Source organism: Ursus americanus, chromosome 17, assembly GCF_024610735.1.
Source record: "Ursus americanus isolate L20-20 chromosome 17, mUrsAme1.1.p, whole genome shotgun sequence".
Classification (NCBI taxonomy): domain Eukaryota; kingdom Metazoa; phylum Chordata; class Mammalia; order Carnivora; family Ursidae; genus Ursus; species Ursus americanus.
In genome coordinates, this window is record NC_142143.1 from 13696588 (window position 1) to 13722964 (window position 26377).

Consider the following 26377-nt stretch of genomic DNA (forward strand, 5'->3'; position numbering starts at 1 on the left):
TTATTACTGGAAGTTTATACCCTTTGACCAACATTTCTCCATCTCCTCGCTCTGCCACCCCCAGCCCCTGGTAACCACCATTATACTTTCTGTGAGCTTTTTCAGATTCCCAATATAGGTGATACCATACAGTATTTGTCTTTCTGTCGTATTTCATTTAGCATAATGTCCTCAAGGTCCATCCATGTTGTTGCAAATGGCAGGATTTCCCTCTTTTTATAGCTGAATAATACTCCATTCTATATACCACATGTTCTTTATGTATTTATCCATTGGTGGGCACTTAGGTTGTTTCCATGTCTTGACTATTGTGAATAATGCTGCAGTTGAATGATGCTGCATGGGGGTGCAGATATCTCTTTGAGACGTTGTTTTCATTTCTTTTGGATATATACCCAAGTATATCCGAAGTGGGGTTGCTAGGTTATATGGTAGTTCTATTTTTAATTTTTTCCATACCATTTTCCATAATAGCTATGCCAGTTTACATTCCCACCAACAATGCACAAGGGTTCCCTTTTCTCTACATCCTTGCCAATACTGGCTACCTCATCTCCTTTTGATGACAGCCATTCTGATAGGGGTAAGGTGATGTCTCACTGTGGTTTGATAGGCATTCCCCTGATGATTAGTGATGCCATGCCTCTTCATGCACCTGTTGGCTGCTTGTGTGTCTTCTTTGGGAAGGAATGTCTTTCCAGTTCCTCTGCCCATTTTTTAATCAGACTGGTTTTTTTTTTTTTTTTTTTGCTATTGAGTTGTATGAGTTCTTTATATATTTTGGATCTTAATCCCTCATCAAATACATGATTTGCAAATATCTTTCCCATTCCATCTGTTGCCTTTTCATTTTATTGTTTCTTTTGCTGTACAGAGCTTTTTAGTTTGATATAGTCCCACTCCTTAATTTTTGCTTTTGTTGCTTGTGTTTTTGGTGTCCTATCCTACAAAATCTTTGCCAAGGCCATTGTCAAGGAGCTTTTTTCCTTTGTATTTTTTTCTAGGAGTTTTATAGTTTCTTTTTTATATGGGAGTACTTCATCTATTTTGAGGTAATTTTTGCGAGTGGTGTAGGATAGGGGTCTGATTTCATTCTTCTGCATGTGGTTAACCATTTTGCCCAGCACCATTTATTGAAGACACTGGGTAATTGACTTTCAAGGTATATTCACATAGCTGGCAAGTGGGTACCTGATGTAGGCTAGGGACTTTATTTCCCTCCATTTGGGCCTCTCCACAGTCCTCTCGAGTGTCCTCATCTCATGGAGACTGGCCTCTATCAAAGTGAGCAAACAATGTGAGGTAGGTGGGCATGAAGTGAATCATTCAGTAGCCGGGAGATTAGACCCTACCTTTTCGTGGAAAGAGTGTGAAGGAATTTGGGGATATGCTTTTAAACCACTGCCTATTTCTCGTTACTTCTTAATAGATGGGTCTGTCTTATGTTCTTATGTAACAATTTCAGTAATCAGTCTCTTGGGGTCCAATGCATTCTGACTTCTGTAGGGTTTCTTTTCTGATAGAATTTGTGACTTGGTGTGTGTATGGGCATGAGAGCGAGCGAGCGAGAGTTGGAAATTTATCTATGAGAATTCTTTGATGTCAGGTTTTAAAATACATGCCTCCAGAGAGGATTTGTATTCACAGTGGTTTCAGACCGAAAAGACAGCTATGAATTCTGGCCCCCAAATGCCTGAGGATAGGTCTGAAGTGAAGAACCCTCTGTAGAGACCTCTTTGTCACTGTCTTTCACCCAGACCCGGAGCCCAGACAGACAAGTGTCCCTCCTCTTCCTCTGCAGGGCTGGCTTCACTCACCAAGCACATGACTTCCGGGGGGGGGGGTGCAATCCTGGCTTTGGGCGTTGTTTCTCAGCCTGCTTTGGCATACTCCTATAGTCCTAGTCTGTCTCTTTTTTCTGCGTCTGGCTCATTACAACCAGTGCTCCGTGACGCTCACGACAGACAGGTTCCCCAGCTCAGGTGCGGCCTTCAGCTTCATTACCTCTGTGGGCTTATGCTTGCTTTCTAATCTAATCAATTTTCTTTATTGACTCTAAGGATTGTCCTTATGTTTTGTTTGTTTTTTTAAAGATATTATTTATTTATTTATTTATTAGAGGGAGCACAAGCAGAGGAAGTAGGAGAGGGAGAAGCAGGCTTCCAGGGAACCCAACTTGGGGCTCAATCCCAGGACCCCAGGGATCATGACCTGAGCTGAAGGAGAGGCTTAACCGACTGAGCCACCCAGGCCACCCTATCCTTACGTTCTTACCTACTCTTTTTTTTTCCTTTTATACACACACACACCCCTACATTATTTTTTTTTTTTTATCCAGCATTTTTAGGTGTTTTCTACCAAGATTTTGTTTTGTTTTTCAGGATATATTGTCCCCCATACTGTCATATACTGATGTCTCGGGGCGGGGGGCTCTTTAAAACTACTCACTCCCTGGCCCAGCCCAAACTTAGCAAATTAGAATCTCCTGAGATGGGGGCCAAGTGCATGTACTTTTTAAAAACCTCCCCAGAGGATCATGATGCCTGCTGCTACTAAGAGATAATTATTATAATGAAGACATGGTCCAGAAGCAATGGAAGCACAGCAGGAGAGCTAAATTTGGCCCATGAAGTTGGGGAAGGCTTTATGGAGGAGGAAATTGCTTTTTGCCCTTTTTAAACATTCCCTCTCATTCTCTGACTGCTGCAGCTAGCTTTACCATGTGTAAGCATCCAACATCAGCATCGCCCCATGTGTCTGCGGGCCCCTGGGGAATGTCCAGAGGCAGCCATCTTCTCTCTGCGGGTGTAACACGATCATGTGAGTTGGCCCAGCTTGTGGTATGAGATTCCCAGCACTGGCTAATGCCCGTCCCCATGTCTGCCCATTGCATGGGCTCAGAGCCACCAGCGTTCCAGCTTACAGAGCAAGAACCCACCTGCGTTGTTCTCAGGTCCTCCCGAGGGTGTGGAGTGGGCTGTCTGAGCTGACAGGTGCAGCATAAAAGAGAATTTCAGCAAGGAGGATTCTGGACAGGAGACAACCCTCAGAATGTTGGGTCCATTTCTTGTATGACTCCAAGCTGTACCAAGCCGTACCACTCTGTCAGGAGAGTTTTGTTTGAATTTACTCTTCAGTAACCTGTAAAAGGCTTTCACCGTGGACCACGTCCCTAGATCCACATTGAATGGAGACGCTAAGCAGTTCATGAGGCATGCAAATCGGACTCAGGAAGGACCTAGGTTTGAATCCCAGCTGTGCCGCTTATTAGTAGCATATCCACAGGCAAGGAATTTCTGTTTTCTGAGCCTCGGTTTCCATTTCTGTTAAATGGAAGGTAATATCTGTCTTCTGAGGTTCCTGGAAAACAAATGAAACAATGTATTTTAAATGCCCTGTACAGTGTCTCATGGACACTCCTGTTATTGTTACTATTGCTCTTACTATCCCTAAGGGATCTATAGGACAAGGATTATTTTCATGTTCTCTTCTTGTTTAGCAAATTGGATGCCCCCTCAGCTTAGCATACAAGTCAAGACCAGATTTCTGTGCCCGCGCTGACCCCAGTCCACCGTCCCAGATTTAGTTCCTAGTAATAACAGTAAAAACCACAGCTCATGTATTGAACAACTCTAAGTACCGGGCACCAATGTAGATACTCGACATACTTTATCTCTGGTCCTTGCAGTAACCTGCAAGTAGGGTGTATCAGCCCTGTATGACAAAGAGCAAACTAAAGGTCAGAGGGTGAAGGACTTTGCAAGGACACACAAGGAGCCAGTGGCTCAGCTGGGACTTGAAACCAGGATTGCAGTGTTTCCATATGTAAACAGCCTCCCCTTCACTGTGCATGGCTCTATATGATTGCTACCCTCAGGGTCTTTCCTCAGCCTGGAATGACCTTTCACCTTTTAATCTGCCCACCAAACCTTATTCATCCTTTTAAGACCCAGAGCAAATGCCACCTACCCCGTGCGCCTTCATCTGGCTCTCTTGGTTGCAGAGAATTAGTCTATCGCCCTATTTCCATGGCACTTACTTAGGTTCCATTTGGGGCACATTTGCTACTGTCTTGTGTCTCTCATGCACATAAGTGGCTCCTATTTTTATTTGTCCTGTGTTCAAAGTCAGCAGTTCTATCTCATTCTTTTTTTTTTTTTCATTTCATAATAACCATCCATGACATGTCCTAGATGTTCATTAAATGTTCATTGAATCAAAGAAGAAAAATTCTGCCCAGAAAGGTTGTTATTAGGTTATGTTCTTCGATATGCTTGTCCTTAAATCTTATTCGGTGATGCCGTGCAAGTGACCGTCAGCGGGAGACAGAGTGGACGCACGTTGCCCTCGTGCCTAGCTTTGTTGACAGCCGTGAAACTTCTCACATTGCAAGCTTGCAAGTGAAAGGTTCTGTCTGCCTGAGTTGTATAAGCCGCAGAAGTTTATTTCACTGGATCAGATCCCCTGTTCCTTGTCTAGGTCTTTCCCTCCAGCCCCCTTCGGCTTCCTCATTCTCGCCTGGCATGTCATCCCAAATCTACAGAAGGCGAGTGGACTGCATGTTGAGTTCTGTTAGCTCAGAGACGCAGCCGCCCCACATACAAGCTCTTGAGAATGATGCCCCACGAGGAGGCTTGCACCTAGGTGACTGACTCAGCCGCAGTCAAAAATTGCCTAAGTGAAATGGAATTGAATCTCTCAGGGGCTCAAAGGTTGCATTTCTAACAGGTTCTTCCGTTCTCTGATGCCTTGCATTCAGTGACTCCTTAATACAGAGTTAATTGAAATGGAAAACATCAAGCACAAAAGCAGAAAGCCAAAAGGACTTTGTAAGATGTTTATGATTTCCCCGCACTTTGATTAGGCATGCATTTAGAAGTCACCAGCAAACCAAAAACGTTATGTTTGACAAGTAGGAAGACAATATTGGCCCAAATCTTCCTGTCTCAAAGAAAGAATAACAGTACCCAAGGTGGGGAACATCAATTATAATAAGATAGGTCAGAGTCCTTAGATCATAGGTGAGACTTTTTGGTACAGGTGGCTTGGTGGTTGTGCCTAGGTCTTAAGCAGCTATGAGGTCATTGACAGCCGTAGGATCGAAGACTGTCAGAACTCGGAGGGACCTTTGGGATTGTTTTGTGGAAATACTTCACAAAAGTGGATGTCCAGATCTCAGAACAATTGTGCCTGGCCTGGAACTCTCGTGTTGTGTCACAAAGATGGCCAATAATAAGGGGAGAACGTGTACAGATGAAGCATGGCTGTAAATAGACGTGTTCGAGAGTCCACCTTGTTCTCAAGCTAGGGTCCACTGGTTATCCTTACATGGTGTTTGTCTCATATAGCCTACACTCATGTTATTTCCAACTTCACTTATGTAGAGGTCGTACCAAAGACATTCTTCAAGCACAGGAATACAGAATCCAACCTGATTCTTACTACCTGTCTGAGTTGTCAAATACCATAGCCATTGTTTAGTGACTCACCACTATCATGAGATCTTTCTCGAATGCAATTTAGTTTTCAGGGAGACAGCTCTCTTTTCACACTGCTAATTAATCAGTTTACATAATATTTACTTAACACACTTAATTGCAACAATAGCAACGTGCATAAACAGGTCTTGGAACATCCGTAACTCATTCTTGGTTAGCACACGGCCCGATGGGCAGAAGCACGGAAGTGGAGAAATCCCAAAGAACTCAGTGGACCTTGTTCTGCATGCCCTGTGCTCCGGTCCATGTAACAAACTCCTGGGGGAGACTGGGAGGATGGACAGGAGGCCCTCCATGCATTGTAATCCATTCCCTCCCTTTACAGACCCAGGAAAGAAAGAAAGGTGACCTGGTCAAGTCTTATAAACATCCTAATGGCAGACCTTCTCTGAACCACATTAACGCTATCTGAGAGTTCTTCTCTGTGGATTGCTTTTAGCAGTATGTACCTGGTCTGGGGTCTTCATCCATTTGGGCTACTCTAGCAGAATATCATACACTGCATGCAACATTCGTTTCTCACAGTTTTGGAGACTGGGAAGTCCAAGATCAAGGCACCCACAGATTTGGTGTCTGGTGAGGGACTGCTCCCTGGTTCATGGGGAGCCATCTCCTTTCTGTGTCTTCACATGGTGGAAGGGGTGAGGAATCTCTCTGGGGTGTCCTTTGTAAGAACTCGAATCCTGTTCATAAGGGCTGCGCCCTCCTGAACTCATCACCTTTCAAAGGCCCCACCTTCAAATACCATCTCATTGGTGGTTAGGTTTCAACATAAGAATTTGGGGCATACACGAATATTCACCCAACAGCAAATGGTAAACAAATATAATCAATGGTTTATGGGGCAGTTGCTCCTTGGGCAACAGCATGTAAGTATGTAACTGTTGGAGGATAAAATAGCAATGTTTCATGACTTACACTGCTACCTTTAGTGTTGTGATGACGGCATATATAGCTCACAGAGCTAGTATGTTAAATCCTGGGCTTCTCTCCTTGCCATTCCTCATGATTACTGAACCCTACGCAAGAGCTCTGATTCCTGGAGTCGGATGATCCTTAATCCAGTGCATTGATTAAAGGTGGTTCAACAAAGAGCCTCTGATATATTTTCAAAATGCAGCAGGAAGAGGATAAAATGAGTGGTTTTCCCATTTCTCAGGTTTCTGAGAAAACTAAGAGAGCCCAGACATGCAGCAGAAGCTGCAGGAAGTGAAATGATGATAGGAACTGGAGGTCAGTACGAGGTTCCTTCTGCCCGAGTTCAGCCAGAACCAATGCAAAAACTGGCATCCAGGAGAGAGAGACAGACAGATGCAGAGGCAGAATGAGGAAGGGCTGGCCACAGGCTACTGGTCAGTGGTGCTGCAGGTCCAGGTCGATGTGAAGGACCCGGACTCTCGGCGAAATGGGGGAACTCTTTTGTCCTTGACTGTCCTTGACTCTGCACTTCGGTTGTTGCTTTATGCACTCTAGCCTCCGGTGCTGGGGCAATTTGGGGTGCTCTCTGGGAGACCCGACTGAAAGTGTCACTGTCCAAGTTAGCAAGTAGCGAAAGGACCGCATCTCAAAGTCTTGCCTCTAAGAGAATTCCAAACCTTTACATGGTGGCAACGGAGTCATCTTGTCCTTGCCCCACCACCAGAAAGTGGAAAATGGGAAACAGTTTCCAAAAACTCACCTATAACCATGTGAGTGAGAAACCATGTAAGAAGTTTAAGCAAACAGAAACCAAACAGGCCCTGTGTGTGCACAAACATTCTGTTTCATTTATTACTCACTTATAGCCCACTGTTACAAAGGGCTTGAGACAACTTATAAGAAAAGATAGAATACATTATGGACAAGGTTCACTGTATCCTGCACTGTTTTTAAAGTTGAACTCTGAGCTTCCTGGCTGCCAAAGTAAAAAAAAAAAAAAAAAAAGTTGACTCGGGGTGCCTGGGTGGCTCAGTCAAGCATCCAACTCTTGATTTTGGCTCAGGTCATAATCTCGGGGTCCTGAGATCGAGCCCCACATCAGGCTCACAGTCAGTGGGGAGTCTGTTCTCTCTCTGCTCCTTCCTCAGCTTATACTCTCTCTCAAATAAGTAAATAAATTATAAAAAAATTAAAAATAACTCTTCTCAGTCAGAGGGTACTTGCTCCAAAAGAATATATGTTGTCTACCGGGGACTTTCCAAGGGGAAGATTGGCCTGGTGGATGTTGTCCTCAGTAACATCCTTGCAGTGAATGCAATGGGAAGTTGTGTAAAGCTCTGCAGTGTCCTTCGGGGAGAGTTGGGAGGCCAGACATGGGCGTGCAGCACAGACCCAGGCAGCGTGGCTCACTTATGCGCGTTCTGAGATCCCTCCACGCCCGGCCTTCAGCGGGTTACCCCTCACTGTGACTCCACTCTCCCAGGCCTTTGGGTTACCCCTCACTGTGACTCCACTCTCCCAGGCCTTTGGCAGGACCGCAGTAGCAGATCGTGCAGGCGTCATTTCCGATCGCAAAGGAAATGAGCATTTTGTAAGTTACAGTCCAAATGAATTGGAATGACTAAATTTTGGCTTAAAAAAAGAGGCTGGAAAAACTGTAGCCATCTTCAAGGGGGTCCCCCTGCACTTCTAAACTTCTGGGCTTCGGGGTATGTAGTTTTAATGCAGTTGTCCTTCCCTCCCCAAGATGGGCATTGTTTCCCTCCTTTGATGGCTCTGAAACGTTATTCTGACGTACACCGTGCAGCCCGATGCCTTCCGACCTATTCATTCTCCAGCAGCCTTCAGCCCTAAATAAGGAACACATGTCATCCCGGGCAGATTTTTCGCCTGCCACTTGCTACTAAATCGGTGACCTTTTCCAGACTGAGCCTCAGCAAAAGCTTTTTTATGCAGCCAGCTCACCGGAGACGGACAGGCTGGAGCTGCCTGGAGGCCTCAGCACTGGGGGCTCCCGTTCGTCTGCCACTCTTTCTCCTTGCCCTGGCGTTCCTGTGAGCAGAGGGAAGGTTCCTTTCTCCTCAAATGTCACCTCAGCTGTGCTTTTCCACCCCCCCCCCCCCGTCTTGTCTGGTAAGCTCTGGTCCCTCCTCCCATCCCTCTCGATCCCCTCATCTACTTTACTGTCATGGGATCTCAGCGCCACTTGGCACTTTACTATGGCTTGGCTCCTCCACTGAAATGATTGTGCCAATGAGACGGGGCCTTAAGGTCTTTGGCTTTGTCGTTGTTGTTTACAACTCAGAGCCCAGAGCAGTCCCTGGCACATACTCAGCCCTTAATAAATGAATGTTGGATGAATGAATGAGTGGACGGGTGGATGGATGGATGGATGGATGGGTGAACAAATCTCGATTAGAATGCTGGCACCTTGTTCAGAATTATTTGCTTATCTGCACACACACGCATCCTCTCTTTGGCTCTCTCCCACCACAGCCCAATCATTTCCGTGACTTTCCCCAAACAAAATTATTTTCTGTCTTGAACTTGGAAGTCTTCCTTTAGTCTCCATCAGAAAAGATATCAAAACTATTAAAAAGCAAGGTCTTGTGCTTTGTTACTGGTGATGTAATACCATGCCAAGAGGAGACCATTAGTTGACTGTTATAGGTGTGTTGCCCTTGGCTTGCTAAGAAAGGCCTCTCTCCGAGGGCGACGGCAATAAGCAGGCTTAGAGAGAGTGACTCAGCTCACGGAATCCCAGTGGTTTATGTGGCATGTGTACTGTTTAGTTTCTGCAGGTGTTGTGTGAGAAGAGTGTGTGGAAAGACCTGGAGGAAACCAGGGTCCATGCCCGCATCCCAGTCCCGCTGTTGATTTCAGCAGCCTTCCTTCCCGCGTTGACCCTGAGCCGCGGAGAAGCATCGTTTTGTTAAGAAGCAAGGGTTCTGGTCTCTACGCTGTTGCGTACTTTTGGGCATATCGTTTCCCCCTGCTGTAACTCAGTTCCATCCGCTATGCCGTGAAAAGGTTAGACGAGATGATTACTACGGTTGTTCCAAGTGTAGTATTTTTAACTCTACTAGGACCCCGTCTGATAAACTGTTCTAATGTCCTTTCGAAGTCTGCCACTTGGCATGCCTCTGTCATAACACGTTTCAGGCCACGTATTTGGTCACGTGCTTTGTTTTCTTGATGAACCTGTGGCCTTTCTGAGAGGGAGAACCCTGTCTTGTCTACAGGCTTTTCACCCAGGGTCAGACCCAGTGTCCAGTACTTGGACGTTCTGTGGATAATGCGACTCAGCTCTTTTCCTGCACTTGGCTACCTGTTGATTGAGTTGCAAGTCTGTAGTGAAATGCCCCAAAAGACAGGTGGCTTGTGCCAGATTCATAAATCGTCCATGCCTAAGTTCTGAGAATCTCATCCCTCTTGTGTGCCATCTCTAACACTTCTCCAGTATAGAAAGCTTCTTTTAATCCCCTCTCCTTCCCCTTTTATCTTCATCCCAGAGAAACACCACCTAGCCTTTGGGGTCACACTCAGATCCCAGCTCCATCATTAGCCTGTGGGATACTGGGCTGGTGGCATTTATCTCTGAACCTCCCTTACCTGTTAATGGGAATAATAATACTGACCTTGCAGGCTTGGTCACAGGATGAAGTGGCCTCTAGCACAGTGCCTAACAGGATTAAACACTGTTCAGTATTCCGTCCAGGGCTCAGTTCAAGACACCCTCAGAGCTTTTCCACCCAACCCTTGGTGCCTGTTCCTTAGACACTGTCGGACGTGATACCTGTGTTGGTTATCTTGGAATATCTGTAGTCACTTTTGCAAAAGAGACTATAAAAGGCTAAAATGCTCCAGGAGCATTGCAGCACCTGCCAAAGTGTGTTCTCTTTTTTTTTAAGCCTAGTGTCCTGAAAATAATAAATTCTCAATTCATGTTACGTGCAGGCAGAGGAGACCATACCAGGACAGAGCGCCTGCACCATACCACACGGCCCTGATTGCAGACTTTCTCTCCCCTTCCGTCTCCTTATCATTCAGATGACAAGTTCGGCCCAAAATAGTTCCCAGGCCCTTGCAGCTTAGATATCCTGGGCCATGATACTGCAATGGGGTCTTCTGAGGGTTTTTTTTAGAGTACAAAAAGCCTCATCCTCGATGCAGGTGTTTCCTTAGACCCGGAGGGGCTTTTCTAAACATGAGAGACACAGTTTTCGTGTGTGAGCATGTGGCCTCAGGGCGTTGACAGACAGGAATGTTTGGGGCTCAGCTTTCCTGCAGCCATGGGCTGCTGTGGCCAGCAGATTGTTTCAGGGGGAAAGACTGGCCACTGATTTCTCTCCTGGAAGGATGTGCATCACAACCAGACACTTGAATCCGAAGTTGGTGAAAGAAGTACGGAGACCTCAGTTTTTCACCAATGGTGCTAGGGAAGCCAGTTGGGAATCTGACCATAGATAGAGCACCTTGTGAATGAATGAAAGGTTGTGGCAGCAGTGATGAAAGGTGGTGAGTATGGGCTTTGGAGTCAAGGCTGCCTAACTGCAAATTTTAGATTGAGAAGGAGCTGATATGTTGACAGTCTAGAATCCCTACCTTTAGATTTCCCCATTGGCTCGTCTTGACACAGTACCATACGGTAGCTTTCTGCCATTATACGGGGGAGACCCCTTTTCTGGCTTCACTCTTCTTTGTTCGACAGCAGCACATCTTGGGGCCCAGCATTCTACCTTGGTCATCTTCTCCATTAGCCTCTCCTTTCCACGAGCTCATGCTCTAAAAGACATTTGCATTCCAGCGATACCCAGGTCTGCAGCTTGGAGCCCAGGCTGAATTTAGGCAAAAGAACTCTTGATTCCATCCAAATGGTGGTATGTCCATGCTTTGGAATACCACTCAGCAATAAAAAGGAACGCCGTATTAATGCATATAACAACTTGGGTAAATTTCAGAAACACTGTGCTAAGTACAGAAAGTCAAACATGGAAAACTCCGTGTTCTATGATTGTGATTCTGTTTATGTGCAGTCCTAGAAGAGGCTGAATGATAGTGTGACAGACAGTCAGCAGCAGTCGCCTGGAGCTGGGATTCAGGGAGGTAGGTCGCCTGCAGAAGGGCCACAAGGAAACGTTAGGGTGTTGGAACCGTTCTGTATCTTGTTGGTGATGATGCTTATGTGACCGCATGCAGTTACCAAAAATCAATGAGTTATTGAACTCCACCATACTTCGGTAAAGCTTGAGGGAAAAAGAACCACTCCATCATCTCTGGTCTAAGCAACCAGAGAGATGGAGAGAATGAGCTGCTCTTTCCTGACATGGGTAACACGGGTGGGAGAGCGGGTGGAGAAGAGAAGAATCAAGAGTTCGATATGGGACGTCCCAAGTCTGAGATGCCTATTAGATGTCCCAAGCAGAGAAGTGAGATGGGCGGTTGAATTTATGATTCTGGAACCCAGTGTAGAAATCAGACTGGGGACAACACGTGGGTGGCATTTAAAGCAGTGGCCTGGAAGGAGGTCACCAGGGACACCGGCTGGGGAGCGGGGAGCGGGAGAGCTCTGGGGATTGAGGGGAGGCCTCGGTGTGCTCCGGTGTCAGTAGGGAAGACTCACTGGGATCAACTGTGCAAAACTACTATTGGCATAAACCAAGTATTCCTTCCATAGTAGCTATATCGTCATCAGCTTTTATGTTGGTGAAATTCACATCATTTCAACCAATTAAGCATTTTTAAATGCGCGATTCAGGAGTGTTTAGTTGTTTATAGGGGGAGGCAGCTGTCACCAATGTCTAGTTTTGAGACATTCTCATCACCCCAGAAGAACACCCCGTACCCAGCAAATCGTCACTCCCCACTGTCCCTCCTGCTGTGTCCCATTCACCACTGACCTACTTTCTGTCTCTACTCTAGAGATATAAAAGGAACCATACAGTATGTGAGCTTTTGTGTCTGGCTTCTTTCACTAGGCTGAACATGTCCAAGGTTCAACCAAGTTGTAACACACATCAGTATTGCGTTCCTTTTTACAGCTGAGTACCTTATTTTATTATTATTATTTGTGTCTCCCCACACTGACCCCAGGGCATGTGTGGGCGTTGTTGCCTGAGAACCTCCCCCCCATCCTCTTTACCTTGCTGTCCTTTCCTCCTTCTCCTCCTCCCTGTGCTGATTTGACTTGTTTTAAGGGGTGAGTCCCACCTCCTCAGAGCCTTACCCCACACCCAGCAGCACCTTTTTTGCGTCGCCCAGACACGTACGTAATTTCGTAAAGTTGCCTTGACCACCTCTTTCCCAGAGCCTGATTGGCTCCAGACATAGGCTAACTTGTTGTCCCCACAGCACTACTCCCAGCAGGGAGGGAGCACTCCAGTGCTCCCCAGGGTATGTGGAACCCTGGGAGATCCAGGGTTACGACAGCAGCAGAGTCTGCCCCCGTTCCCACATGCCCCACCCCCTCAGTAGATTGCAAGCACCTCACCTCCACCTCTTGGTATCGATGGCCCTCGGCCCGGGCATGCCGCCTGCATACAGATCCCTCAGAAGGTGTTTGCTGACCGTGTTGTGTGTCTGCAGCCCTGAGCTCTCTGCTCATCTCTAGGCATATGTGTTTCCACTGGGCTATTTCTAAAAGGAAGAAAGAGAGAGAAAAGGAGGGAGGGAGAGGGTGAGGGGAAGGAAGGGAGGGAGGGGAAGGAAGGAAAGGAATGAAAGAAAAATAAGACCCTTGATTTCTAAACCCTTCAAGCATCCACTGATCCATCTCCCACACAGCAGCAAGAATGTTCTTTTCAGACACAAACTCCGATCGCTCTGGTCCTCACTGACTGTAGCTGGGCTGTATGGCATCCCCATGCTGCACCACCCCATGGGGCAGTGTCTGCATTGTCTTCTTTGCAAATGGTGCCTGGTGTCCTTGACCAGATGGTCCTGCCTCCCTCAGACCCTTCAGTTGTGCCCCTGCTTGTCCTTCAAGGGGAAGCCTCCTCACTGTGGGCCTGGACTGTGAGGTGCAATCTGCCCCTCAGACACCAGGTGTGAGTATCAGGCCCCGGGTTACCCACACTTCCATTCTACTTGGCTACTGAGTCAGGACTTCCCTCAACCCCTTCCTCATGTAGGTTTGCTATTTGCTAGATCACAGAACTCAGGAACCCACTTTACTTACTATTAGTGGTTGATTATAAAGACTACAACTCAGAAGAGCCAAATGGGAGAGATGCCTAAGGCAAGATGGGGGGAGGGGTGCGGAGGTGCCATGCCCTTTCTGAGGGCACCACCCTCAAGCACTGACATGTGTTCACCAACCCATAAGCTCTGAATACCATCATTTAGGTCTTTATGGAGGTTTCATTAGGTAGGCGTGATCGATTAAATCATTGGCCGTTTGTGATGAAGTCCATTCCCGGCCCCTCTCCCCTCCCTGGAGGTTGGGCAATGGGGTGAAAGTCCCAAGCTTCTAATCAAGACTCTGTCTTTCTGGCAAGCAGCCCTCCATGTAGCTCTCTAGGGGCCCACCAAGAGTCACCCCCTTACAACAAAAGATGTTCCTATCACCCTTACCACTCAGGAAATTCCAAGGGTTTGAGGAGCTCTGTGCCAGGAACCAGAGACAGAGACCATGTATCTTTCTGTGACACCACATCCTTCATCCTTGTCAAGCTTCCTGCTACAAGGTCTTAACATACACTACCCCCCACCCATCTTCCTTCAGATCACGATAGGATCCTTCTTTCCTCAGATGACCTCCTTGGCTGACTTCCCCTCTTACAGACCCCTGGCAGCACTCTGACCTCTGACCTCACCTCCCCTAACCCTTTAGGGTCACAGTTCCACATTTGTTGGTGTGATTATTTAGGGACCTTGCCCTATGTCATGGGCTGAATTATGTCCCCCCAAATTCATATGATGAAGTCCTAACCCCCAATACCTCAGAATGTGGGTTGCCTTTTGGAGAGAGGGTTTTTAGACAGGTAATGAAGCTAACATGAGGTCATTAGGATGGGCCCTTGTGTGATATGACTGGTGTCCTTAAGAAGAGATTAGGACACACAGAGAGACCATGTGAAGACGCAGGGAGAAGACAGTTATCTATAAGCCAAGGAGGAAAGACTCAGAAGAAACAACCCTGCCAACACCTCGATCTGGGACTTCCAAATAAATTCTGGCCTTTCAGCCACCCCGTCTGTGGTACTTGTTACAGCAGCCCTAGCAAACTCATACGTCCTAAGCGGCACTGAGGTCGGGACCATCTCGCGATTCACCCACCATTGCATCCCCATGGCCCAGCCTGGTGCTTAACTAATATGTATTCAATAAGTATTTGCTAAATGGTTGAGTGATTGACCTCATGGCGATGAGAGAGATCTTCGAAATACGAAGTTTCATTAACCTGGTACTGAATAGTCCAGACTGGTGACCCTTTATTGTTTTAGTCTCTCTGTTCCTCTTTATCCTCTCTGATTGAATAAGCATCCCTACATCTCTGTCATCTACCCAAGGACCAGCCTTAAGAAGATAGATTTGGTCTTTAATCTATCCTGACAGTTGCCCAGCCACGCCGAGGCCTCTGCTGGCAACTTCCGCCTTCCAGACCATGTTTCCAAGTATAAAGGTTGCTCAGTGCCTGGCCTCTGCATATGTAGAGTATCAGCGAGTAATAATGCTGTAATCTCAGGAATACTATATGGGGGAAATTGAGTAATAGCTACAGAAGACCCGAAAGTGTTTGCTAATGGTGGTAATACTTAAAGTTGAACAGTAGTTTACAGTTTACAACATTTTATTTTACTCTTAAAATAACCATATGATGGGAGTAGGGTGAACTTTATCATCATCCACTTTTTTATTTTTATTTATTTAAATTACATTTAGTTAACATATAGTGTATTATTAGTTTCAGGGGTAGAATTTCATGATTCATCAGTTGCATATAACACAGTGCTCACTACATCAAGTGCCCTCCTTAATGCCCATCACCCAATTCCCCATACCCCCACCCACCACCCTCTAGCAAGCCTCACTTTGTTCCCTATAGTTACGAGTCTCTTATGGGTTGCCTCCCTTTTGGTTTTTATCTTATTTTTCCTTCCCTTCCCCTATGTTCATCTATTTCTTAAATTCACATACGAGTGAAATCATACAGTATTTGTCTTTCTCTGAGGCTTATTTCATTTAGTGTAATACCCTCCAGTCCCATCCATGTCATTGCAAATGGCAAGATTTCATTTTTTTGATGGTTGAGTAATATTCCATTGTATATATACACCACATCTTTTTTTTTTTTTAAGATTTTATTTATTTATTTGACAGAGAGAGAGACAGCCAGCGAGAGAGGGAACACAGGCAGGGGGAGTGGGAGAGGAAGAAGCAGGCTCCCAGCGGGGGAGCCTGATGTGGGGCTCGATCCCAGAACGCCGGGATCACACCCTGAGCCGAAGGCAGATATTTAACGACTGAGCCACCCAGGCGCCCCATACACCACATCTTCTTTATCTATTCATCTGTCGATGGACATCTGGGCTCTTTCCATAGTTTGGCTATTGTGAACATTGCTGCTGTGAATACTGGGGTGTGTGTGCCCCTTTGAATCACTATTTTAAAGAAATAAAAACTAAAGTTCAAAAACCAAGTAGTTTTGGTCCAGGTTGCACAGTTAATACAATTGACTTTGGATGGGGTTAGATTGAATAATGATAGGGTTAGGGGCACCAACACCCCCACACCCGCTCGGTTGAAAAATCTGCATATACCTTTTGACTCCCCCAAACTTACCTACTTATTGCCTGGAAGCCTCACTGATCATGTGAACAATTGATTAGCGCATATTTTGTATGTTACATGTATTATATTCTGTATTCTTACAAGCAAGCAAACTAGAGAAAAGGACATGTTAAAATCAGAAGAGAAAATACATTTACCATACTGTACTGTATTTATTTTTAAAAAATTCATATGTTAGTGGACTTGCACATTGAAACCCGTGTTGTTCAAGGGTCAACTATAATTTGGAAAAGCCAGAGCTTTTCTGGTGGCCTTAGAATCCTACCAACAAGTGCTTTTTCCTGCAGCCCCAGTAGGAAGAGTGAGATGATTTCTTCTAGGCACTATTGTCAGTGAGTCAAAGGAGTGTCCATGAACAAAGTATCTGAAAGATGCCAACAAATCGTGTTTTTTTTTTTTTTAAAGACCCAAGAAGTCCATGGATGGTGGTTGTAGCTGGATCCAGGCCAGCTCTGCTCCCCTGGTTGAGGCCGCGTCTGAGAGGTGACAGCAGCCAGGCGTCCTGGGAGTTGGTGTGATAAGAACAGCCTTGGAAGAGAGCCCAATGGCTGGCCCTGAGTTCCTTTTTAGTTTTTCCCATTTCCAAAGAGCAAAGATCAGGGAAGAAGAAGAGAGAAATCATTATTTGAGATCTAGCAGGGGTTTTTAAACTGTAAATTAAGTTAATGTGGGCCCACTTGGGACTGACTCGAGAGGGTGGGTGGGGACTTATTCTTGTATCTTGGCAGATGGAATCATTATCTGGCCCTTTATTGGATTGTAGACTCTTTTCTGAGCCTTGGGCTGTCCTTCTGTTCTCCCTAGATGCCCCTGGGTAGGACGTGCTCTCAGCTCAGCGCCCTGGGATTGAGGGTGAAGGAAATTAGTCTCAGAGGATTCTGCAGTATTCTGGGCCTGTAGCCTCTGGTGGCAGCATGGGCAGGAACAGCCGTGCGGGTCATATAGGCCTTGGCCAGACTTTCTACCCATTCTCTCCTGTCCTTTGGAGCTTTGCCCGCAGTGGTACTTGGGGAGGGAGATGCCTTGCAGATTGTTCCTAACGGTGCATGTAGGTGTGGAAACTAGGCTTTTGCAACAGAGAGACGTGAACACAGCCAAGGCTCTGTGGTCCCAGCCACTGGTCCTTGACAAATGATGTAACTTATCTAAACCTCAATTTCCCTTCCAAACAATACAGATAAGTACAGTGCCCACCTTATGGGGTTGTCCTAAGGTACTCATATGTGCATGGAGAGCACATATCCCAGTGCCTGGACAAAGTACTCCCAGAAAGGGGGCTGCCCTGAGGAAAATAGGCTCCCATCACCAGACAGCCGTGTGCACGCACATACAGTGTGGGTGGAGAAGAATGTGCTCGGGGACAGGACAGCAGGAGGGGCATGCTGAGAAAGCTCCTTTGGGCTTACGATAAAGAGAGCTCACAAACGGGTTGGAAGGGAGCTTCAAGGTCATCCGATCTATTGCAGAAATCCCCATCCCACAGCATGCCTGCTGGGTGACCTCCCACTCCAAAGGTCCCCAAACCTGCCATGCGTGAGAATTAATGGGGCTGTCTTTGCAGAGAAATCCCTAGGCCTCCGTCCAGCAGAATCTGCGTCAGGGAGGTTAGGGATAGCACCTGGCAGATGAGAGCTAAACCATTTGAGAAGCTCTTTGTAGAGATCGTAAAATCCAGAAGGCAGGAACTGGGTCTGTTTTCTGCAGTGCCGAGTTTCCAGCACTTGGCACTGAGCCCCCTGCATAGTAGGGTTTCGGTGAATACCTGCTGGATGAGGGCAGAATTGTGCAGCCTCTTCCAGAACCATGCCAGAGTTCAGAAGCTGCTCCCTAGAAAGGCAGCTTGTTTCCATCTTGGTGAACTCCAGTGGAACTCTTACAGTCTTGCTTCTAAGCAGCAAAATCTATCTTCCTCCAATCTTCACTCGTTCAGCCTAGTTCTACCTTCTAGAGTGACTCAGATTCTAATTCCTCTTAGAAGGGATTATCCCTCAGCTATTGAGGTCAGCAAGGATGGGGTCTTTATCTCTAAATGAAATCGAGGTTCCCCAAACAACAAGTCAGTTAGAGCAGGGGCACTTCATCAAGCACCCCCAGGGCAGCCAAATGGTTGATGAAAGGACCTTTTCGTCTAGAGCCACATGGGTCCCAACTCAAGGCCGTGCAGTATGAACCTGAGACACAGAAGCATGCTCAAGGGTCTCAGCAGAGCCCTGTGAAATAGATAACCTTGACCATTTGCCAGAGGAGGAAACTGAGGAACTAAGAACTCATGCAGGATTACCATTCCAGCGCAGGAGAGCTAGAATTTGAACCAGGTGAGACTTACACTCACGTTCCAGGAAAGAAGAGGCGGCCACATCGGAGAAGCTTATGCATAGAGAACACGGCCAGTGTGGAGTCAGTGTGGAGCCCCAACCTTGGGCGGTATGTCCCGAAACCCCTCGCTCCCCTTCTCTGGCTGCACCTGTAAGAGCAGGCGGTCCCAGGGTGCGTGCTCAGACCGTCGCTGTGCCCAGGAATGTCTGTGATCCCCGAGTGCATTTAGGCTGAGTTGAACTGAGGATGTAGGATCTGAGAAACATGGAGAAACTCTTTCTTCAGAAAGAGTCCTTCTCAACCCATTCAGGTTGTTTAAATACCTTTTTGTGTGGCATCTTCTAAGGGGATGCTTTATTATTCCGAACCCACCGGCCTTGGGCATCTGGGGCGGGCGCACAGCAGTTCTTAAAGGATGTTTAGTAAACGGTAATGCGATCCTATATTTGTTCCTTATTATTATCCATCCTGCACCCAGACATGCCCTGGATGGTACTATTAAAGACTTTACTATTTTAAAATAGCTTTTTAGAATAAATATGAGGTTGGGAAGTCATTGTTACTTTCTCTGCTGATACTCCGGGCAGCCCCTGGTTATAACATTTTAATATTCCCCTGCTGGTATGAGCAGAGCTGGTTTGATATGCAGCAGTGATTGGCGGACTCTCTGCGTGCATCCAGGAGCTTTCCTGGGCGGTGGGGATAAGGAGACAGCCCTGGGAGCATCTGTGAGTGGAGCTAGAACTTACCCATTCCTGGTGTTTACATGGAGAGGTTAACCCGTAAGCATCCACTTCCAACCCCTTCAGAGAGAGTTCACAGTTCCAGATGGGCCGCGATGGCCGATGATAGATAGTACTTATTTTTCATCCATCCATCTACACTCTGCTGGAGCCTGGGAGCATTAAGCTTTTTAATCAAGGAAGCAAAATGATCAGATTTGCACTTTGAAAATATTTCTGTGTAGGCAGAATGGAATGGCAAGGCTCACCTGAGGGCAAGGTGATCAAGTGTGATCTGCCAAGTAATCCAGAAAGGAGACGGGTTGACGAGGTGATTGAACAGGGGAGGGGACGGGTTTGAGAAAGAGTGGATAAAATCTGTGGGATTTGGTTATGGCGAGGATGTGAAGAGCAAGGATTTAAGAGTAGAAGCTCTGGAAAGTCGTCTGAGTGGGCATGGAGATGGGGGATTGACCTCCTGTCGGTGGTAGTTGAGGCCGCTGGAGTAGACCTGTTATCCAGGGAGAAACTGTAGAAGAAAAGGGGGCTTAGGACGGGAGTTGGGGAGCATCAGCATCAAAGGGGAAGCAGGGAAAGAATGTTCAGAGGGAGGAAAATAGTCAAGAGACTAGTGTCACTGAAGCTGATGGCTTCAGAAAGGCCCAGGGGGGTTGGGGCAACGGCCAGCAGGATAGGGTGGGGGCAGTAGGGCCAGATTTCAGAGTCCAGTCTATGCAGCTAGCGTCAGCACTTGCTAGGACGTCTCAGACACCACGCACAGTGACCATCACTACAGGGGGAAGGTCAGTGCCTTAGGTGAGCACCTATCAGGAGCCAGGCACTTGACCTGTGTCATGTGATCTGCACATCCATTCTTGGAGGCGGGAGACAGATTCTATTCTTGCCATTTTATAGTTAAAAAAAGTGAAGCTCAGAAAAAGTCAGACCTTGGCCAAGCCCTATGGAACTAGGGCTAGAACATTCTTCAGCCTAGTTTGCAATCCCTTTGCCTTTCTAATTTACCATCCTGCCTGCCACGTGGTGGGCGAAGGCCCAGTCTGCCCCGTCTGTGCCCCTCGTGCCCCATGGAAGCCTCACCATCCCCTGCTCCTGGGGCCTCAGCTCCTGAACAGAGCCCTGCCTCGAGCCAGAAGCTGCGGAAGGAGGGAGCGAGGGGAGTTCCCAGCCCGGAGCCATCCGTCTGCTGGCTGGTGACACCGACACCAGGGCCCCAGCAGAATAGCAAAGCGTGTTCGCTCTTGTCTGGCTGTTAGTGGTGATGTATGAATAAGCAAAGAAGACAGCTTCATTTTCATAAGTTAACTTGTGCCTGGAGTAAGGAAGACGGGGAACAGTGCACTTAATCATATCCACAGGGCTGTACAGAAAACAATGACAAAGCCTTTTCTGTTAGTCACGGTGTTTTATTATAATAACCCCTAAGAAGACGAGATGAGACGCCACGGAATGCGGAGGAAGGCAGCACGCCAGCAGCCCACGTCCTCCCTCCGCCCCCCAAAGAGGAGTCCCCAGAGACGTTACCTCTTAATGGGACGGCAGGCCTCATGGGGTCACATCGTCCAGGCTAAAGCTTTAGACGTGGACCACTGGAGACTGGATGCCGCCTGGCTGAGGAGCTGGGATTGGCAGAGCTGGAAAGGATGAGTGTCACCAGGGAGCAGCGGGGCCTCTGCCGAGAAGGGTGTTGTGAGGCAGCACTGTTCTCAGGGGAGCCTGGGAGTGTGGAGGGCTGTGTGGACGGGGCAGGTGGAGCCCGTCATCGTGTAACAAAGGAGGCAGTAGGTGACCCTGGGGGGCGCCCCACCAGCTTCCCCCACCGTCCCCCACAGAATCAGTGATTCCCTGCCCTCCATTCCTCAGCGTTCCCGCCACCACGAGTACCACACTGCTTCATGATTGTTTATCTGCCTCCTCTTCTAGCTGCCTCTAGGGCAGGGACTGCGTTTTATTTGTCTTTGATTCCTTAGTCTGCTGTGTGGTCTCTGACACAGCAAACCCTCAGCCGATACGAAACTCAAGCAATGTCTAGGCAGAGCAAGGACCGGGTCAGCTAAGGAAGGAGCGGGGGAGATGGCTGAAGCCGCCAGATGCCTGAATCCAGGCAGATGGGACAGAGCGGGATCAGGGAATCCTGGGTGTAAGGTTAAGAGGAAATACCTACTGAGTATTTCACTGGTTTTCCAGGCATTGTGAGTGGTAACATTGGAATAAGCAAAAAACACAAAATTAACTTGTGCCTCGAGAGAAAAAAAAAATGAATTCTAAGGTATGTCCTACGGATGAAGTTCCCTTTATAAGTGAATGAAGTAACAGGCACCGAGAGGTTAGGTAACCTGTGTGAGGTCACACAGCTAGCAAGTGGAGGAGCCGGGATTTGAACCTGGGCAGTCTGGCTCCAGCGTTCCTTTTCTTCATCCCTTCACTGTCCTCGAGCAGCCTAATGCTGGAGGCTGCCACTGAATTCTGCTGGTCTGTGGGCAAGATATAGATGCCGTAAGCGTATTGTGTGCTAGGAACCCCACAAGCGAGCCTCACCCCCGACTGAAGCAGGGACAGAGCTTCCAGACCTGGGTCAGTAACTCTCAGACTTCAGCGTGCTTTCCAATTACCTGGGTTTTTCTGATGCAGATAACTAGACCCGGAATTCTGTTCGTGCGCCAGGGGCTGGAAGGTATCGAGTGCTATATAAGTGCTTGCTATTTTTAACTACCATCATCCAGGCTCACCTGGAAGCTTTGGAAAGAGCATCCCTCCCCTCGTTCACCAAGATCGACACCTCCTCCCACTCCGCTCTGTCTGGCAAGTCTGGCGTCTTCCTCACCCGGACAGGAAACTGCAGAGGGAGAGTGACAGCGCCTGGAAACACCAGTCCGCCCGCTGCTCCGCTGAAGGCTTGAACTCAAGGTCTCGGTCTCCAGAGGAGGAGTGAGACGCCTGGTTAACCTCCAGTCATGTTCTCCCAATTCCCCTGCTCTCAATTTGCACCTGGGCTGCATTGCTCACGGTGGTTGCAAACTCTTTTACACATGCCAGCCCTCTTTAAGGTTAAAAAAAAATCCTTCATTAGCAATAGGATAGAGGTAATTTTAATATTCATTGGTTGAGAAAATACAAAATAATGAACAGCTCCTAAGCCTTTGTTTTGCTTTTTTAGAAGGATCCATTAAGTGCTCTGTTGATGAGTAAAATGATAGCTGGGTTTTGCAAGTGGGCTTGTGAAGACCCTGACCCGTTTGGCGCGCCGGGGCTGGAAGGTACCGAGTGCTATGTAAGTGGTAGCTGTTTTTAACTAGCATCATGCAGCCTCCCCTGGAAGCTTTGGAAAGAGAGCAAGCCCATCCATAAGGGTTTCTTTGGACGTCATCTAGCACAACAGTTAGGTCCTTCTAGAACTTTATCAAACTGGGGTCGGGGTTTTGGCGTGATGAATATCTACAGTAAGTCCTCTAACTTGCAATAATAAGGTGACATTTGTTCTCACTTTTTTTTTTTTTACCCCTAAATTGGTTCAGTATCTGGGAATGTGGGATTCACATCCTCCTATTAATTCTCTCATGCCTCGACACTTCTAAAAAGAATTCTGGAGAATATGTGGATCTTGGTGAATGAGGGGAGGGCACACGTTCTGCAGCTTTGAAAACGTGGGGATACTAATACACGAACGTTATGGGGCTTCCAGCCGGGACAGGTTTACCCACCAGATGTCATGTACTTAGAGACATTTATCAGTGCCCATTTGTGTGTTGGACACTACTCAGCCCTTGCCCTTGCACTGATGGAGGGGTGGGTATTTACAGATGAGGTGAGGATGTGCCTGCGTGTCACCTCTCTGTCCTTGATGGGGCGTAAGTCAGCTGATGGCAAAAAGTGCCGGGAGGAAGTGCTAGGTAGAGCTGTGTCCCACCTCATGGGTGAGCCCAGGGAAAGGTTCACACTCAGGGGGTGTTCATAGGTGGCTTCAGGGTGGAGACGCACTGGAAGGGATTCTGGGCAGGAGTTGGCCAAGGGTAAGGGCAGTTCCCCCCAAGCAAGAGCCATATGAGCAAGAGCCAGACAGGAGAACGCAAGCAGTGAAACTGTACGTTTTCACGTGGCGGGAATGCAGGGAGGCTACGGAGAGAAAGCTTCTGAGGAAATAGATCGGGGCCGAACACAGTGCAGGCAATGCCAGAGCAGAGTTTGGACCTTCAGGGAGCCGAAGGTGACCTTACCTGAAATTCAGGTGGCTACCCTGAATTCAGTGAAAGAGCTGAGCACGTGACATCCTGCATTATACCAAACCTGGGGTCGTTGGTGATTGTGAACCAGCTCCCCAAGGACTCTGCAGCCCCTCTGCCCCCCTACCAACCTCCATGCGAGGTCATCACATGAGCTCTTGAACGAGGTCCCAGCATCCGGACGCGGCACACAGCTTTCTCAGCTGCGGACAACCTGCCTTTCAGAGCTCCCTGTTTTATACACCCAAGCTTGTTGCGGGCGGAATTGATTGGCTCTTGCCCTTCCTGAGTTGGGGATGGGTTTTTCTGAGGGATTCTACAAGCTTTGGATGTGCTCGTATACAGTGACAAAGTGGGTGGCAGTACTTTTCCCGTGCCTCTAATTTATGTATTTGTGCTGGGGTGATGATTTAGATAGGAGCTCGATAAATTGATCAAATAAATTACAGTGAACCCACACGCCATCATTTCAGGGAGCTGTCATCACACCAAGGAAGTTCTATATCACGCAGTGTGATGTACCGGGAGGACCGCTGTGTTTTTCTTAGCGTGTTGTTGGGCTTTCATTTGGTCAGAAAGGTCTGTATTTCTCAGATTGGCCAATAATAAAAAGATTTTAGCCTCAGAAGGCATCGGTTAGCTGTGGAAGACAGTGATTATGAGTCGTGGGACCCTTAGCAAGTTAAACTGTCCTTGCCTCAGTTTCTTTTCCTATAACATGTGGATTTTTAATTCCTGCCTCCAAGGCTTGTTGTAAAGGTGAGCAAGACTGCACCGAGTCAGTGAAAGGAATCTGGGCATCAGACAAATACTGAATTATGTGTCGGCTCTATCATAGTTGTGCATATCACGGTCCTGATGAACCTCGGTTTCCCGGTCTGTACAATAGTTGATTATAGGTCCCAGGGAATATCTTCTGCAAGTGATGTGACAGGGTTGTCTTGTGGGAGATAGAGGGATCTGATGCCCTGCTGCCCCCGTAGAAGGCCTGGAGTCCCAGGAACGGGCCGCTCGAAGAACTGGAGAGGAGTGACCGACTCACCTAAGATGCTGAGTGGCTAAGAGGCCTGGCTCACCTGCGCTGTTGACCTTGGTGCACCAGATACAGGCCAACCTCAGAGCCGAGCGCTGGGGACAGAGAAGCAGTTGCTCCTCTAGAAAACACCCCCATGCTGACGGGACACCTTGGCTTGTCGACCCAAGATAAAGTGGGTGTGAGAGGAAAACCAGTGGGGGGCAGGGGGCTGCAGCCCAAAGGGGGCTCTTGTCTGTGAGCTTCCATCTCCTGCACCAAGGGGCGGGCACATCCTCCCTCTGTGGGCAGCAGATGATCTCGGCGGGTGCCCCAAAGCCAGCGAACTCGCGTGCAGTGGGGACCGTTGCAGCCGTGCCAGGAAGCACAGAGGTGCTGCAAGAGCTAAGGGATGGGTGGACCCATGGCTGCTGGCTGGTTTGGGACTCTGACTTTATCACAGAGTAACTGGGTGACCTGGGGCAAGTTCATTAGCTACCCTGGGCGGCCCCCACATGGCAGGGCTGGCGAAGTGTGAGAAGTAAATACGTTAGTACAAGTGAAGCCCGTGGATCAGGGCCTGGCACTTACTAATGAGAGCCGCTGTTGTGATGAGCCACCATGGCTGTATCTGCTGCTCGGTACTCACGGTTGCATGTGGCCTGGCTTCTTCTAAGACCTTTGCTTTCTCTGTACTTTCCAGGTCAGCAGGTCCTGGGCTTGGTCGAGAACCAGAGTGACTGGTACCTGGGAAACCTGTGGAAAAATCACCGCCCTTGGCCTGCCCTCGGAAGGGGCTACAACACAGGTAAATCGTGAGGGCAGCGTGTGGCGGGCGTTTCGGAAGGTGACGTGAGGGCTCAGCGCTCCTTCCTCTGAGGGAGGAGGCAGGCAGAGCACAGGAGGAGGCCACCTGGCTGCCTGAATTCTGCGGTGGGCGATAATACGCGGTTGACCTTCCAGCTCTTTCTTAGAGCCTCGACTACGAGCACAGTAGCTATCAGACCTTGGCGGTCTGTGGCAGTCTCACCAAAAAGCCTCTCTCCTGACTAACCTCCAGACCTAGATCCCATTGGGCTTCTTTAGGGGTATGACCTTTAGATTCTTGGCTCCACTGATACAGAGATGATTCTACAGAGACAACCCCAAAGTTTTGGCTTCTCAGCACGGAAATTTATCTTCCTCACATTCCATGTCCGTGCGAGGCCTGCGGGATCTGTGCTCACCATAGGCATTCAGGATTCGTCTGATTCATACTTCTTTTTACTGGAAGGAAAGTAGCAGACGTCCTATTGATTCCGAAAGTTTCTGGTCAGAAGTGACATAATTTCTGCTAATATTTCAGTGGCGAAAGCATCTCTGTTAATGGTATCATTCATTCATTCATTCTGTACTTGACAACTGCGTGTGGAGTAGCTAAGGTGTCCTAGACCTTGTGCCAGGTGGGCCACAAATGGCCCATGACCTCACAGAACGTACCCATAAGAAACTAGAGCGGCCTCCCCCTCCTTAAGCTCAGGCCTGCTGATGTCTGTCTGTCGCCGTGCTTCTGGATCCTTCTGCCCTTTCCCCTTCATCCTCTTCATCACTGCTTTGGCACCCTGTTCTCGAAGGATGCAGGCGTGTAACTTGTGTTGGCACTAGAACTTGGAGCTCAGGGAGCAGTAGGTTTGGCAAGGCCCGGAAGGACCAGGGACCTGGTATCTGAGGCCAGCTGTCCTGGGATGGGGTGGGTGTCTGGGGAGGGAGCTGCCCAAGGGTCCTGGAGACTAAGGGCAGGCTGTAGTGGGAAGAGCCAAAAGTCAGCACTGAGAGGTCAGGGTCAGACTCCAAAGAGGTCAGGTGCAAATACAGGGGCCCCAGAGGCTAAAGAAAAATGAA

At 48.0% G+C, this 26377-nt stretch overlaps 1 protein-coding gene across 2 annotated transcripts in view; it reads left to right on the top strand.

Annotated features, from left to right (window-relative positions):
• LARGE1 (LARGE xylosyl- and glucuronyltransferase 1) overlaps positions 1-26377 on the top strand; it is a 513664-nt gene that overhangs the window by 376827 nt on the left and 110460 nt on the right. For both annotated transcript variants that reach the window (XM_045779979.2, XM_045779980.2), the window contains exon 7: positions 25200-25304. In XM_045779979.2, the coding sequence (XP_045635935.1) occupies positions 25200-25304 (105 nt within the window). The remainder of the gene's footprint in view (positions 1-25199; positions 25305-26377) is intronic.